Below are 17,101 nucleotides of genomic sequence, written 5' to 3'. Positions count from 1 at the left end.
ACAACACTACCTTCACATGGTCATCAGACCACACTACCTTCACATGGTCATCAGACCACGCTACCTTCACATGGTCATCAGACCACGCCACCTCCACATGGTCATCAGACCACACTTCACATGGTCATCAGACCACACCACCTTCACATGGTCATCAGACCACACTACCTTCACATGGTCATCAGACCACACTACCTTCACATGGTCATCAGACCACACTACCTTCACATGGTCATCAGACCACACTACCTTCACATGGTCATCAGACCACGTTACCTTCACATGGTCATCAGACAACACTACCTTCACATGGTCATCAGACCACACTACCTTCACATGGTCATCAGACCACGTTACCTTCACATGGTCATCAGACCACGTTACCTTCACATGGTCATCAGACAACACTACCTTCACATGGTCATCAGACCACACTACCTTCACATGGTCATCAGACCACGCTACCTTCACATGGTCATCAGACCACGCCACCTCCACATGGTCATCAGACCACACTTCACATGGTCATCAGACCACACCACCTTCACATGGTCATCAGACCACACCACCTTCACATGGTCATCAGACCAGACTACCTTCACATGGTCATCAGACCACGCTACCTTCACATGGTCATCAGACCACGCTACCTTCACATGGTCATCAGACGACACCACCTTCACATGGTCATCAGACGACACCACCTTCACATGGTCATCAGACCACACCACCTTCACATGGTCATCAGACCACACTACCTTCACATGGTCATCAGACCACACTACCTTCACATGGTCATCAGACGACACCACCGTCACATGGTCATCAGACCACACTACCTTCACATGGTCATCAGACGACACCACCGTCACATGGTCATCAGACGACATCACCTTCACATGGTCATCAGACGACACCACCTTCACATGGTCATCAGACCACACCACCTTCACATGGTCATCAGACCACGCTACCTTCACATGGTCATCAGACCACACTACCTTCACATGGTCATCAGACCACACTACCTTCACATGGTCATCAGACCACACTACCTTCACATGGTCATCAGACCACACTACCTTCACATGGTCATCAGACCACACCACCTTCACATGGTCATCAGACCACACCACCTTCACATGGTCATCAGACCACACTACCTTCACATGGTCATCAGACCACACTACCATCACATGGTCATCAGACCACACCACCTTCAGTAGTCGATGTCTGCCATGAGTCTCCATGCTTCCCAATTCCTCTGTTCACTTGAAAAGACAATGCATTTGCCATGCTCATTCTGTAAGTGTTAATTTAGCTTGTTATAGTCAGCCCACACCATAATGTATGTTCACAGTCATAGGAGCTAATGTTGTTCATGTGACAGTGCTGAGAAGACTGATGGTGGTCGCAATATGAAGTCTACCAGTGATGAAACAAACAGGCAGTCTCTCTCTCTCAAGATGACCTGTTCAATCGCCATAGCAGACCCCATTATCTACGTGAGGCCCTGCATGAATCATTCACATGAGGCGGCAGGTAGCCTGGCGGATAAGGAGAGTAGGGCCAGTAACTGAAAGGTTGCGTGATCGAATCCCCGAGCTGACAAGGTAAAAATCTGTGCAAGGCAGTTAACCCACTGTTCCTTGGGCGTGGTGGATGTTGATTAAGGCAGTCCTCCGCATCTCTCTGATTCAGAGGGGTTGGGTTAAATGTGGAAGACACATTTCAGTTGAATGCATTCAGTTGTACAACTGATTAGGTATATTCCTTTAATACACCTCATTACTAGTGAGTTAGAACTCCCAGGAGTTCACATAGAACTCTCAGGAGTTCACATAGAACTCCCAGGAGTTCACATAGAACTCCCAGGAGTTCACATAGAACTCCCAGGAGTTCACATAGAACTCCCAGGAGTTCACATAGAACTCCCAGGAGTTCACATAGAACTCCCAGGAGTTCACATAGAACTCTCAGGAGTTCACATAGAACTCCCAGGAGTTCACATAGAACTCCCAGGAGTTCACATAGAACTCCCAGGAGTTCACATAGAACTCACAGGAATCATGGGGCCTGTCACTTTTGATTTAAAGATGTCCCACTCAGCCCAATATGGTGCTCTCCGTATCAATGAGTATAGCCTGGCAGCCATGCAAAATGTGGCTACTGTTGTAACCATGACCTGGACAACAGAAACTGTAGTTGGATGTGTTCCACAAACTGGATCTGGTTCAAAATGGAAGACTGCTCAGAAATTGACTCCTCAAGTTCATATAAAAAGACCTCCTTGCTGTACAACATGAAAAACCAAGAGCAGGGCAACACCCAAATTCCCATATTCATCACTGTTAGCAAATACCCATGCCTATTTCATAAGCAAAAATATCAGCATGCTGACAAAACTGTATTGAGTAAGAACAGTGAGGTTTAAGGTAGATAAAAGCTCTTACTTGTTTAACGTTAGGTCCAGTACAAATTTGGAGCCAAAGGCATCTAACTGGAAACTGGCTTGGGCAAGATGGACTGCCTGTGGAACAGACAGAATGTTAAACACAGGTCACTGTTTTCTCTTCTTATCAGGTTGTTTTCTTTTCTAATTGTAGGTATATTGGGAGAATGGTCACCCTTGATAATGGTAAGAGTAGATATAGAGCTATACAAATGAAATGTATTATTATAATTATTATTAGTTAATAACCAAATAATTAGAATCTGATGGCCATGGGTATTACATTGAGAAATTGCAACTGTAATAATGACTGTCAGGAATGGCATGCCAACGTCACTGCCAATCCAAGTTAAGTAAGTCCCTTGCATATCAAGTAAAATTGTTAATCACCCTCACAATGCTCTCATTGATGATTCCGTCTAGGCTATCATTTCAATCAAAGTATACCCATTCATCAGTTTACTTTATCCAGTGTGCCAACGTGGACAAGTGTACTTCTATTGACAAGTATAACCTCACAGCAACTCTGAGGCTGTAATAGGATGGCCATATGCATATCAGTCTGGTATGTTGTCGTACCTGGTCATGACCCTCTGTGCCCTGGTTTCTAGCCCGGGTGTCCAGGTCATGATAAGTGCTCTCTGAGTCCTCCTTCAGGTAATAGATGAGCCGAGAGGGGTAAGTGATCACATGCTCAGCCGCACTGTGACTTGTGTTGTCTGTGGCCGCTGCTGCAGTTGCCTCTCGCTCCGACAATAATGGTTCTGCGTCTCTCTCCACCACCTCATTCTCTCCTCCTTGAGAAAGTGCAGAAGAGGAGATACACCACCACACAAGCATGTGACAGTCAGTTGGCACTCTGCATAGCCCCCACATAAGGAAGCCTGTCAATCATGTAAAACATGCTGCTACTGCAGGAAGTGCTCATGACTTCCCCATTCCTCCTGGATACAGAGGAGAGAGAGCGAAGTACATATTGCTGCATAATGTTGTGTATTCAGACCATTTGAGTATACAGGGTATGGCAGTAAACTATGATATACATTTTTCAATCTACCTAAAAAATGATACCTGGGGATTCTCATCAAAATGCTATGCTTACATTGAAATACACAATTATAAAAACTCTAAATAATGTGAAATTCCATTACATAAATCTCTAGTTGACTCAGATCAAGAATCAGATCAATTGAATATGACAGACCGGGTAGAGCACTCTATGTTTTGTTTAATAATATTCTACTATTGGAAATAGCACCGAATTCATAATACAAGCGCCTTGATAAGGTCAATGCTGGTAAATAACATCTCAAAGATCAGCAGTTTATAAAAGGCGTTTTGATCTTCGTTGAGGTACTAATAATGTCGTGGAAATGTTCAGTCAATAATCATTCTCAAATACCGGCGCCTGTGAGTTCAAATAGACTTTTATTACAATACAATAAAAGCCGAGCTGGTTCGTGAAAACAACTGCCTTTTCAACCCCCGGCACACACTCATTTGTCCTCCTTACATCACACTCATAGTAACTCCTTTTCATGACTCATCCCCTCTGGAATTTAGTCACCATTATCTTATTGCCTTGCACCGATTTTAGTTTGGTTTCATATTAGGACATGGAACCATTAGAGCCACAGCAATAGTTTCAAAAATAAACAGACGTGTCATCCTGCTAACTCCTCCGAAATGAACACTCGCGTTCTGGCATAGTCCCAATGGGCGTAATCATAGCACCATTTAGATATTAGGCCATAGCACTGGTACAGAAATAAAAAAGTCATGTCCACTCCCCAGACAGGTCCATGTCTAATGGTGTCTAATGACCCTGAGCACATATAGAGTGCACTATTCTTGCTGGCTCCTCTGAAATGTTCTGGAAAATACCCAGTAATGACTGGACAAAATGGTAGGCCTAGAGTTAAAAGGAGTTAATGTCAAACATTCCTCACAGGTTAATTTAGATATATTTCATGTTCATAACCTAAACACAAAGATACTGAGCCCACTCTCTCAACGTCACTTAAAAAGACTTGTCCTCCGGGCCAGACACTTCCGTCACAAATTAGAAACAGCATAGCGAGAAAAACTAACATATCAATCATATCTATCAGATAATGACACAAAGGAGCATGCAAGTTATTAGATGTACCTGATACCGTTCTGACTGGGCTAAGAACATGCAAGTAGGCTACATACCGATTGATGCTATGGATGAATGGAGTCCGGCTGCAAGGATGCTCACGAGCAAATTTGCTAGAAATATCAAATGCATGATTCATATTTGATATTTTAAATATATGTATATCAACACGTCAACGCAGTAATTATCTTCCGGCCCGTTATAGCGGGGGAGAAGTCGTTAACGGGAAAGTCTTCATGTATCCAGTCAGTGGGGGAGATGACTCTTGCAGCATCGGGCGCGGGGCGAATGGAAGGCGATGGCCAGACACCTGAAACCAACGAGCAGACTCCTATGCTGCATCCGCGCAAGTGCGGTGTTTTACAATTCAATATAAATCCACGCTTTGCCCGCGCGCACATAGCACAGGCTCGTGCACGAGCTTTAAAAGTACAAGCAAGTGCTTTTTCACAGGGAAGATATCCCGACATGCCGCATCCCAGAGATCATCAGCTTGAACTGCCTCCCTACTACTGCATTCATCTATTGTAGTGTATCATGTCATGCCTATCCTGATTCCCATTGTATTTTACATAGTCAAAATAAATAGTGAGAAGTTTTGTGATATGGTGGGTAGGCTAATGTGTATGTCCTATGTATTTTACAGACTGATTATTATAATTTTACTGTATTCTGCTCCACAGTGCCTATCTCTGTCTAATCTCACAGTGATAAACATCATAACAGTTGAAGAGCTATTTAGATGGGAATAATTGGGCATTGTTTTTGTCAATCATCGTGTCCTTCCTTTAAACAGGGTAAGAGTGTTCATTAAAATGCAGCAACATTAGTGGGATTTTGTTGATTGACCAAAGTCTAGACTAAACTACGATCTGTATTGGGAAATTGTGTGTGTGATACAGATCCCCCACACAGACAGATGCTTTACGATCGGAGCTAGTGGGAGAGTATATCTGCTTCGCTAAGGCTAGAGTTGAAAGGACACAATCAATGTCAATGATTGCCTGCATTTCTGTGTTTTAAATATTTGATAAAGCTTTGCATAAAACACGTGGCACCTTCAGATTTAATGTCCACAGCACTTTAAGCAGTCAAGGAAATGCTCACAGAAGGCAGTATTTCAATCATGTTTATAAGACAGTGCCCAGCAAGACCAGTTCAAATAATGTATGGGTCCAACAATTTCACACACACACACACACACACACACACACACACACACACACACACACACACACACACACACACACACACACATACATCCTATCATGAGGCGTCAGGTAGTCTAGCGTTTTTTTTTTAGACCAGTAACCGAAAGGTCGCTGGTTTGAATCCTAACCCGTCGATGTGCCCTTGAGCAAGGCACTTAACCCTAGTTGCTCTGGATAAGAGTGTCTGCTAAACAACTAAAATGTAAATGGTCCTGCAGGATCTGACAGCTCCTCACTCAGGGCTAAATGGGTCTGCAGTGGGACGGTCGCTTGGCGGAGATAAGAGAAAAACCTGTTTTGTTATCTCACGACGTAAGCGGGGGTAATAAGTGAGCAGTGCTCCACCTAAAGGACATCGTTTGGAGATTTAATTTGCACCAACGGATTTTTTAGCTTCATCAATCAATCAGACAACTTTGGAATGCTGAGGATTTTCATTTCGTAACTTATACTTTGACATCAAATCTAAAATCTGCACAAGATGACAAGGAGTGATTATAAAACATCAAAATAATGCCATATCTGTATTCGTGATGACCAGTGTTACTTACCGGAGTCTTTTTTTAAAATTGTTTTTGATTTAGACTGATCTTTTTGTGTTGTATGGTATAACATATTTTTTATTTGTATTTATACATAGCATATTTATACACACGATTTCATGCAATATAACATTGTTACAACATGTTTTTTGAAAACATCGGTATATTGAGCTGCTCCTGTATGATGTGCTACACTACAGTAAATCATGTTGGTTGGTTAGATTGTATAAATGTTCCATTGTAGGTTGGTGCTTGGTTGGTGTGTGTGTGTGTGTCTGAGATTTCATTGCCAGTGGTCAACCAGTCAGAAAATCCGTCCTGAACTGTCCTATAAATCATGCGATCTTTTTTTTTTTGACAGACTACAAGTATAGCGATTGTACAATCTTACACAAGGCATTTACCCCAGTACTCCTCATTCTTATACAGCGCAAGTGACGCGTCAGTGGACGCGCCTACTGAACGACAACACAACTCCTCCAATAAGTATTACGGCGTAACGGGTTTATGCACAGCACAGACTAACGAAAATACCCGAACAGGAACAATACCCAAACTCCATTGATAAAATAGGGATGGAGTTTGGAATTTCAATGAAACATATCACCGAATGAGACAAATGGTAAAGTATTGGCAGTTGCTGTAGCCTAACTACGTTTACGCCGTTGAACTTCTAAAAGTTTTGATTTTGGGTGATTCCAACTCGGAGAGGATTGGCAGGACATAGTAACTTTCAGCGACTGGAAGGTATGTGTATATATATATATAGGCTACTGTATAAGTAGACTAGGCTTTCGTGGCTGTTGGATAACGCATAGGAAAATGGACAGCATCCGCAAAATATTAGATTTTTTTTTTTTCTGATCAATCAGTGTTATCTGTATTTTATAGAATACGCACAGCCCACGCATGTCTATGTTAGTAATAGTTTCATAGCTCACATACTGTATCATGTGGCAAATTATTTTAAAACAAAATGCATTTTTATTAGGCCTGCAGTTAAATGGAAGATGATGTCGTACCGGGTTTTAAGTGTTTCTACTGTTGCCTTCAGTTTATATCTGACTATAAACCTTCAAGGTCTAAATTAGAGGAACTGAGACTGAAGACACCATGTTGTCCACATTTGTGTAGTTTGGAGGTTTCCTGTGTTTAAAGGTCACAAGTTTATGTTAATGCCCAGAAGAAACAGACAAGCAGGATGATTTCCTGATTTTGTGTGTGTGTATTTGTGTTTGTGTGTGTGTGTGTGTGTGTGTTTCTGTGTGTGTGTGTGTGTGTGTGTGTGAAGGGTGTGTGTGTGTGTGTGTGTGTGTGTGTGTGTGTGAAGGGTGTGTGTGTGTGTGTTTCTGTGTGTGTGTGTGTGTGTGTGTGTGTGTGTGTGTGTGTGTTTGTGTGTGTGTGTGTGTGAAGGGTGTGTTTGTGTGTGTGTGTGTGTGTTTCTGTGTGTGTGTGTGTGTGTGTGTGTGTGTGTGTGTGTGTGTGTGTGTGTGTGTGTGTGTGTGTGTGAAGGGTGTGGGCACTTCACATCCCCTCTTTTTCTAGTCGACTTACTAATGATGACACTCTCTAACAGGATAAGGACCAACCCATTTGTATTTTACAATCTCTGTTCTAAAACAACTGGAGGAACTGTGACCGGGATAATTACAAGGACATTTGTGTCAAAGAAGTGCAAGGTCTTTCAGGTGAATAATCTATGAGGTAAAAACCTTATGGGCTACTATGACAAAACAGTAGGTTGTTGTGTTGACAGAAACTCTGCTAACATATATTAAGTTCTTATACTCGTGCGGTTACACAGTAATTAACAACATTGTGTTAAAATGAATAATTATTGTTTCTAAACTACACCAGTACGTACAAGAGCAACTTGTAAAAGTTTTACTGAATAAAATCCACATATTAAAAGGATCTATTGCTTTCTCTCTTCTTTCTTTCTTGCAGGACCTCTGCTTACAAATGGTAGGTAGTGTTGCAGCAATGGAAAAATCCCCGGAGGACTACGACAATTACACCTACGATTATCTGGAGTACGGAGACTTCGAAGAAGAAAAAGCCCCAGACGGATACTCCCAGAAGGAGGCTATGCACATCATATCAGTCGTCATGTATAGTATTTCATTTGTGCTCGGTGTCACTGGAAATGGAACAGTCATATGGGTGTTGGCATTTAAAAGCAAACGGACAGTGAACAGTGTCTGGTTGCTGAACATGGCTATAGCAGATTTTGTGTTTGTGCTCTTTTTACCCTTCTCTATCGACTACGTCCTTCGAGACTTCCACTGGTGCTTTGGCCTGGTCATGTGTAAGCTAAACTCGTTTGTGTCTGTGATGAACATGTACGCCAGTGTGCTCTTTCTCACAATGCTCAGTCTAGACAGGTATGTCTCATTGATTCACCTTAGCTGGTCTCAGAGGTGTCGCAGTGTATGGCGAGCCTGGATCGTATGTGGCTGTGTGTGGGGGGTGTCTGCTCTACTGAGCCTCCCTACCCTGATATTCCGTGACACTGTGAGTTACCGTGACCGGGTGATGTGCTTCAACAACTTTAATGTCCAGGATAGACATACAGCTGCTGTGAGACACATTACGTTGGTGGTCATCCGTACAGCAGTGGGCTTCTTACTGCCCTTCAGTGCTGTCTGTGTGACTGGAATTCTCCTGGCAATCAAAGTCCACCAGTCTGACGATTCTGTGAGCCTGTCTAGCTTTTCTAAGACCGTTTCAGCTGTCATTCTGGCCTTCTTTTTGTGCTGGGCACCATTCCATACCTTTAGTTTAATGGAGCTTTCCTTCAACTCATCACTGTACCTACATGCTGTTCTGAAGACAGGCTTTCCTCTTGCTACGAGCTTAGCCTATTTCAACAGCTGCGTCAACCCCTTCATCTACGTGCTGGTGGGTAAGAAGGTTCGCCAGCTCCTGAAACGCTCGTGTCTGGACATCACAAAGAGTTCTCTGCGGGAGCTCAACCAGTCCATCTCTGCAACTGAATTAGTGCCTGTAGCTGACATAAGAGCTCCATACATAAGTGCACCACAGGATCCCACAGAATCATCAACTGTTTGATTATACTGATCTAATCCCACAGTTACCTATACCAGAAACCCGGCAGAAACCCGCCATTTGACCTAAAAGAACCAGCCTGACCATTATTTTAGTCCAAATGTGACTTATTTTATATTTTACTTAGTGTAACAATTGTGCTAGTTGTTTGAGTTGGATACTTCCAAGTAGCAATTACTTTGAGTGCCAAGGTCTGTTTGAGTGCCAAGGTCTGCTTGAGTGCCCTCATAGGAAAACTTGAGTAAAGACATACACTAAAAGTATAACTTGAACAGGGGAAAAGAAGCAACTTTATTTAATGATTTTAAAAAGAAGTATCTGATCCTATTTACCCCGAAGACTAATAGGAAAGGAGGCCACCCTTCCCCACTGTCTATGGAACAGACTGTCTCTGGAACGGGCTGTCTCTGGAACGGGCTGTCTCTGGAACGGGCTGTCTCTGGAACGGGCTGTCTCTGGAACAGACTGTCTCTGGAACAGGCTGTCTCTGGAACAGGCTGTCTCTGGAACAGACTGTCTCTGGAACGGGCTGTCTCTGGAACAGACTGTCTCTGGAACAGGCTGTCTCTGGAACAGACTGTCTCTGGAACAGGCTGTCTCTGGAACAGGCTGTCTCTGGAACAGACTGTCTCTGGAACAGGCTGTCTCTGGAACAGGCTGTCTCTGGAAAAGGCTGTCTCTGGAACAGGCTGTCTCTGGAACAGACTGTCTCTGGAACAGACTGTCTCTGGAACAGGCTGTCTCTGGAACAGGCTGTCTCTAGAACAGACTGTCTCTAGAACAGACTGTCTCTAGAACAGGCTGTCTCTGGAACAGACTGTCTCTGGAACAGACTGTCTCTGGAACAGGCTGTCTCTGGAACAGGCTGTCTCTGGAACAGACTGTCTCTAGAACAGACTGTCTCTGGAACAGACTGTCTCTGGAACAGGCTGTCTCTGGAACAGACTGTCTCTAGAACAGACTGTCTCTGGAACAGACTGTCTCTAGAACAGACTGTCTCTGGAACAGGCTGTCTCTGGAACAGACTGTCTCTGGAACAGACTGTCTCTAGAACAGACTGTCTCTGGAACAGGAATGATTAGAAGCAGATCTACCATTTTCATAAACACTTTGTATTCAGATTTCGGTCATCAAACAAATCCAAGTTTAACCCTGACGGGAATTTAGTCCTTCTCTTTCTTGTTACGTTGAAAAGTTTCCCATTACAAGTTGATTTGCTGTTGTAGTGTACTCTGTTATTATATGGCTGCTGTACACATGAGACAAATTCTATTAGGCCGTTCTTTTTATGTTGTAATTATATTAAGCGTATAAATTAATCTCGATGTTTAAATTTAATTTTCTAATAGTGTTCACATTGTCAATCACTGTGTGCGATTTTGTTTTTGTGGGAATTTGAAATATATGAGGGAAATCTGGCATGCAATTGACTTGTTAATTGTAATATACTTGAGTCAAAGGAATAAACAATGAATCCAGTCCCTTCTCTGTATTGGTAGTGGGTGTTAATATGTATTCCTTCTGTGTTATACAGACGCAGTGCCAGAAGTGCCGTTATATAGAGTGGTGCTCAATCTAACAGGACCAACGGTATATTGCCTGTAACCTCAATTATGGTTACAATACCCTGTAGATGGAATGAAAATACTACACACATAGTTGATGAAAGCAGGAAACACAAGACCTGAATACCTAACACCTATTCAGGTATAGCTAGAGAGAGTGTTGCCGCTCTCCACTCTCACAGATGTGCATTTCCAATAAAGGCGTTTCGCTGTACTTGTGCACGTGACAATATAACTTGAAACAGTACCTCACTTAGTCCTAACTGCTGGCTTCCTGAAGTTCAGTCCAGTTGTTTACAATGTAAATGCAGCTATTTCCTGTTATTGCCAAAACCCCCCATAGCAAACAAACCGAGATGAGTTGAGTTTGGTTGAGTAAAGTCCACATCTGGGACCATGGCCTCAAAGAACATCAACTGTATCATTGTTTGTTAATTACCCCTATTTCTTCCATCAATTTTGTGACGCCTGCCCCCGCTCCCCCTCTCTGGTGCTCAAGCTCACTGTTACCATCGTTACGCGCATCAGCGTTTCCTTGGACTCACCTGGACTCCATCACTTATTGATTGCCTCCCCTATATCTGTCTATTCCTCAGTTTCATCCCTGTGTCAGCATTAATGTTGTTTTGTTCCCCCTGTCCAGACGCTGTCCTTGATTAGTATCATGTCGGTTATTTATTCAATATTCACTCCTTGTACTTGCTTCTCGTCTCCCAGTGTCTGTCCTCACAAATATATTGATGCAATGCTTGGAAAAGTGGGCTATTGACATTTGATTCATATTAATTTAACTGGCAAATGGATGGAATTGTTAAATAAAAAATAATTTCGAATGAATGAAACAAGATTAGGGTTTTTAGACATTTAATCTGAGATTTCGGCACAATTTGAATTGAATAGAGATAGGAATGAAAATCAATTGCATCTCAGTGAAGCAAAAACATTCTGCAAGTCATTGATGGAAATGAATTGCTCAGCCAGTGAGAACATCTGAAATTCTCTCACATGACATGCAAAGAAATGACCAGTAGACTAATTAACAGATAAAAAACACTACTAAAATGTTTATTGTTGAGTAGTTGTGTTTAATTAGAAATACTAACATGTTTATTGTTGAGTAGTTGTGTATAATTAGAAATACTAAAATGTTTATTGTTGAGTAGTTGTGTATAATTAGAAATACTAAAATGTTTATTGTTGAGTAGTTGTGTTCACTATTGGTAGATAATGCATTCATAGAGATATGGCAATTTATCGATTAGATACCAGTGTACACTACCGTAAACAACATGTACACTACCGTTCACAAGTTTGGGGTCAGTTAGAAATGTCATTGTTTTCCATGAAAACATTCAGAGACTCTGGGTTCGTGCCCAGGCTCTGTCGCAACCGGCCGCGACCGGGAGGACAGTGGGGCGACTCACATTTGGCCTAGCGTCGTCCGGGTTAGGGAGGGCTTGGCCGGTAGGGAAATCCTTGTCTCATCGTGCACCAGCGACTCCTGTGACGGGCCGGGCGCAGTGCACGCTAACCAAGGTTGCCAGGTGCACGGTGTTTCCTCCGACACATTGGTACGGCTGGCTTCCGGGTTGGATGGCGCTGTGTTAAGAAGCAGTGCAGCTTGGTTGGGTTGTGTATCGGAGGACGCATTACTTTTTAACCTTCGTCTCTCCCGAGCCCGTACGGGAGTTGTAGCGATGAGACAAGATAGTAGCTACTACAACAATTGGATACCACGAAATTGGGGAGAAAAAGGGGTAAAAATAAATAATAATAAATAAAAACATACATGAAATGAGTTGCAAAATTAATAGGAAATATAGTCAAGACGTTGATAAGGTTATACAGTTGAAGTCGGAAGTTTACATACACCTTAGCCAAATACATTTAAACTCTGTTTTTCACAATTCCTGACATTTAATCCAAGTAAAAATTCCCTGTTTTAGGTCAGTTAGGATCACCACTTTATTTTAAGAATGTGACATGTCAGAATAATAGTAGAGAGAATTATTTATTTCAGCATTCCAAGTGGGTCAGAAGTTTACCTACACTCAATTAGTATTTGGTAGCATTGCCTTTAAATTATTTAACTTGGGTCAAACATTTTAGGTAGCCTTCCACAAGCTTCCCACAATAAGTTTGGTGAATTTTGGGCCATTCCTTCTGACAGAGCTGGTGTAACTGAGTCAGGTTTGTGTAGGCCTCCTTGCTCACACACGCCTTTTCAGTTCTGCTCACAACTTTTCTATGGGATTGAGGTCAGGGCTTTGTGTTGTTCACTCCAATACCTTGACTTCGTTGTCCTTAAGCCATTTTGACACAACTTTGGAAGTATGCTTGGGGTCATTGTCCATTTGGAAGACCCATTTGCGACCAAGCGTTAACTTCCTGACTGATGTCTTGAGATGTTGCTTCAATATATCCACATAATTTCCCTGCCTAATGATGCCATCTATTTTGTGAAGTGCACCAGTCTCTCTTGCAGCAAAGCACCCCCACAAACATGATGCTGCCACCCCCGTGCTTCACGGTTGGGATGGTGTTCTTTGGCTTGTAAGATGTGCATTATAATATCGTTCAGCATCATTTTGCGTCTTTCAGGAGTGGCTCAATCTACAGGGGTTGTGGCAGTCACCAACAGTGACCGAGGTAAAGTTAGTTTCAGATTGGATATTCGACGATATTCGCCTGTAGTTTTCCTTACGTCCACCAACAGCAGTTAGGGACCATCAACATAGTGACAAATCTAATTGTTCAAATTTCAATAGCTCTTTAACCATTACTCCTAAAACTTCCAAAACTGGTTCTAGCTAACCCGATGGCATAGACACACATTGCACACACTTTTTTGTTTGTTGATTTACATCTCGCACTATTTTAAATTATTTATTTACATTTTTGAATTTCAATAGCTCTTTTGTCATGTGACCTACTGACTTCAAACAAGGTTCAGAATGTCCACTCCGTGGGCCTACACATTGTACACCCCTTAGTTTGTCCATTTTTATCTCACATGTTTTTACATGAATTTTTCAAACTTTCAAATTTCAATAGCTCCTTGGTCATGTGACCTCTTGACTTCAAACAAGGTTCAGAATGTCCACTCAGCGTGCCTACATATTGCACAGCCTTTTAGTTTGTCCATTTTCATCTCACAGAGTTTTACATGAATTTTTAATGTTTATAATTTCAATAGCTCTTTTGTCATGTGACCTACTGACTTCAAACAAGGTTCAGAATGTACACACAGTGGTCCTACATATTGCACACCATTTTGTCTCTTTAATCATAAGTCATACCCCCCCGCCCCTCTCCTTACCAGAAAGATGATTGTTTCTGTCGGCGCGATGAGTGAAGAAACCATCTGGTTGGAAAATAACTTCACACTCAAGGTCAACAAAACAAAGGAGATGATCGTGGACTTCAGGAAACAGCAGAGGGAACACCCCCCTATCCACATCGATGGGACAGTAGTGGAGAGGGTAGTAAGTTTTATGTTCCTCGGCATACACATCACGGACAAACTGGATTGGTCCACCCACACAGACAGCATTGTGAAGAAGGCGCAGCAGCGCCTCTTCAACCTCAGGAGGCTGAAGAAATTTGGCTTGTCACCAAAAGCACTCACAAACTTCTACAGATGCACAATTGAGAGCATCCTGTCGGGCTGAATCGCCGCCTGGTACGACAACTGCTCCGCCCACGACAGTAAGGCTCTCCAGAGGGTAGTGAGGTCTGCACAACGCATCACCAGGGGCAAACTACCTGCCCTCCAGGACACCTACACTACCCGATGTCACAGGAAGGCCATAAAGACCACCCGAGCCACTGTCTGTTCACCCCGCTATCATCCAGAAGGCGAGGTCAGTACAGGTGCATCAAAGCAGGGCCCGAGAGACTGAAAAACAGCTTCTATCTCAAGGCCATCAGACTGTTAAATAGCCACCACTAACATTGAGTGGCTGCTGCCAACATACTGACTCAACTCCAGCCACTTTAATAATGGAAATTGATGTAAAAAATGTATCACTAGACACTTTAAACAATGCCACTTAATATAATGTTTATATACCCTACATTACTCATCTCATATGTATATACTGTACTCGATACCATCTACTGCATCTTGCCTATGCCGCTCTGTACCATCACCCATTCATATATCTTTATGTACCTAGTCTTTATCCCCTTACACTTGTGTGTATAAGGTAGCAGTTGTGGAATTGTTAGGTTAGATTACTCGTTGGTTACTACTGCATTGTCGGAACTAGAAGCACAAGCATTTCGCTACACTCGCATTAACATCTGCTAACCATGTGTATGTGACAAATACAATTTGATTTGATTTGTTTGTCCATTTTCATCTCACACGATTTTACATTGATTTGCCTGCTCTGCCCCCCCGAAGGACAGTGTCACTCACACACCTATTCACTTGGGCCTACTCCCTGGGGTCTTCCTGATCTCAAGGCATGCCTCCATTAACCTGGTGACCTCTGACTCCTGGCCTCTAAGCCTACACTCCCTGTCTGCCTGCCCTCTCCCTGGGCCTGAGAGTGTAAAGCTTACTCCCTGGAACTACAGACCTCCAGGCCTCCACACCTACTCTCCCTACCCGGTCAGCGTACACAGAGAAATGTAGCACCTATGTGAACACTGACCAGGCTGGCTGTGACTGCTCCAGGCATGGCCAGGCAGGATTGGAAGATCATTCTGCCATAACTGAGGTAAACTAATGGTTCACCACACTAGTCAGTGAATGTGTTCAGTAGTAATTTCATGAGTTAGCATCATTGTTGTGTGTGTGTGTGTGTGGGGGGGGGGTTACCCTAAAGCTTGCTGGAGTGACATTGCTCCACGACACCATGGATGAGGTGGGTGACAGATTGGCGGAGGTTTGCGCTATGATGATAGTACACCCACACACACCCCTCTCTCCTCCCTGGAGCGCCATACAGAATATAGTTAGTGGTCCTCTAATGACGGACATACAGTGCCTTGCGAAAGTATTCGGCCCCCTTGAACTTTGTGACCTTTTGCCACATTTCAGGCTTCAAACATAAAGATATAAAACTGTATTTTTTTGTGAAGAATCAACAACAAGTGGGACACAATCATGAAGTGGAACGACATTTATTGGATATTTCAAACTTTTTTAACAAATCAAAAACTGAAAAATTGGGCTTGCAAAATTATTCAGCCCCCTTAAGTTAATACTTTGTAGCGCCACCTTTTGCTGCGATTACAGCTGTAAGTCGCTTGGGGTATGTCTCTATCAGTTTTGCACATCGAGAGACTGAATTTTTTTCCCATTCCTTCTTGCAAAACAGCTCGAGCTCAGTGAGGTTGGATGGAGAGCATTTGTGAACAGCAGTTTTCAGTTCTTTCCACAGATTCTCGATTGGATTCAGGTCTGACTTTGGCCATTCTAACACCTGGATATGTTTATTTTTGAACCATTCCATTGTAGATTTTGCTTTATGTTTTGGATCATTGTCTTGTTGGAAGACAAATCTCCGTCCCAGTCTCAGGTCTTTTGCAGACTCCATCAGGTTTTCTTCCAGAATGGTCCTGTATTTGGCGCCATCCATTTTCCCATCAATTTTAACCATCTTCCCTGTCCCTGCTGAAGAAAAGCAGGCCCAAACCATGATGCTGCCACCACCATGTTTGACAGTGGGGATGGTGTGTTCAGGGTGATGAGCTGTGTTGCTTTTACGCCAAACATAACGTTTTGCATTGCTGCCAAAAAGTTCAATTTTGGTTTCATCTGACCAGAGCACCTTCTTCCACATGTTTGGTGTGTCTCCCAGGTGGCTTGTGGCAAACTTTAAACAACACTTTTTATGGATATCTTTAAGAAATGGCTTTCTTCTTGCCACTCTTCCATAAAGGCCAGATTTGTGCAATATACGACTGATTGTTGTCCTATGGACAGAGTCTCCCACCTCAGCTGTAGATCTCTGCAGTTCATCCAGCGTGATCATGGGCCTCTTGGCTGCATCTCTGATCAGTCTTCTCCTTGTATGAGCTGAAAGTTTAGAGGGACGGCCAGGTCTTGGTAGATTTGCAGTGGTCTGATACTCCTTCCATTTCAATATTATCGCTTGCACAGTGCTCCT

General features: G+C 42.9%; 2 protein-coding genes across 4 annotated transcripts in view; one reads left to right on the top strand and one right to left on the bottom strand.

Moving 5' to 3' along the window:
• LOC139380332 (disintegrin and metalloproteinase domain-containing protein 23-like) overlaps positions 1 to 4,868 on the bottom strand; it is a 44,366-nt gene extending 39,498 nt beyond the window's left edge. For both annotated transcript variants that reach the window (XR_011628435.1, XM_071122947.1), the window contains exons 1-3: positions 4,649 to 4,868; positions 3,032 to 3,249; positions 2,454 to 2,530 (exon numbers count right to left, since the gene is read on the bottom strand). Coding sequence is in view for 1 of the 2 variants with exons in the window: in XM_071122947.1 (XP_070979048.1) it covers positions 2,454 to 2,530; positions 3,032 to 3,249; positions 4,649 to 4,724 (371 nt within the window). In the remaining variant the exon portion in view is untranslated. The remainder of the gene's footprint in view (positions 1 to 2,453; positions 2,531 to 3,031; positions 3,250 to 4,648) is intronic.
• Positions 4,869 to 6,762: 1,894 nt separating this feature from the next.
• On the top strand, positions 6,763 to 12,190 carry LOC139380331 (chemerin-like receptor 2). Of its 2 annotated transcripts, none has more exons than XM_071122945.1 (3): positions 6,763 to 7,092; positions 7,922 to 8,033; positions 8,293 to 12,190. In XM_071122945.1, exon 3 carries the CDS (start codon positions 8,308 to 8,310, stop codon positions 9,415 to 9,417), a length of 1,110 nt encoding a protein of 369 aa, XP_070979046.1. In that variant the 5' UTR covers positions 6,763 to 7,092; positions 7,922 to 8,033; positions 8,293 to 8,307; the 3' UTR covers positions 9,418 to 12,190. The 2 variants fall into 2 exon arrangements, with proteins under 2 accessions (XP_070979046.1, XP_070979047.1); XM_071122946.1 differs by having other exon boundaries at positions 6,842 to 7,092; positions 7,922 to 8,049; positions 8,293 to 10,893.
• Positions 12,191 to 17,101: the final 4,911 nt, after the last annotated feature.

This window comes from Oncorhynchus clarkii, chromosome 22 (genome assembly GCF_045791955.1).
Source record: "Oncorhynchus clarkii lewisi isolate Uvic-CL-2024 chromosome 22, UVic_Ocla_1.0, whole genome shotgun sequence".
In the NCBI taxonomy this organism is placed as follows: domain Eukaryota; kingdom Metazoa; phylum Chordata; class Actinopteri; order Salmoniformes; family Salmonidae; genus Oncorhynchus; species Oncorhynchus clarkii.
The sequence above is the reverse complement of the archived record's forward strand: the minus strand, read 5'-3'. Positions and strand labels throughout refer to the sequence as shown.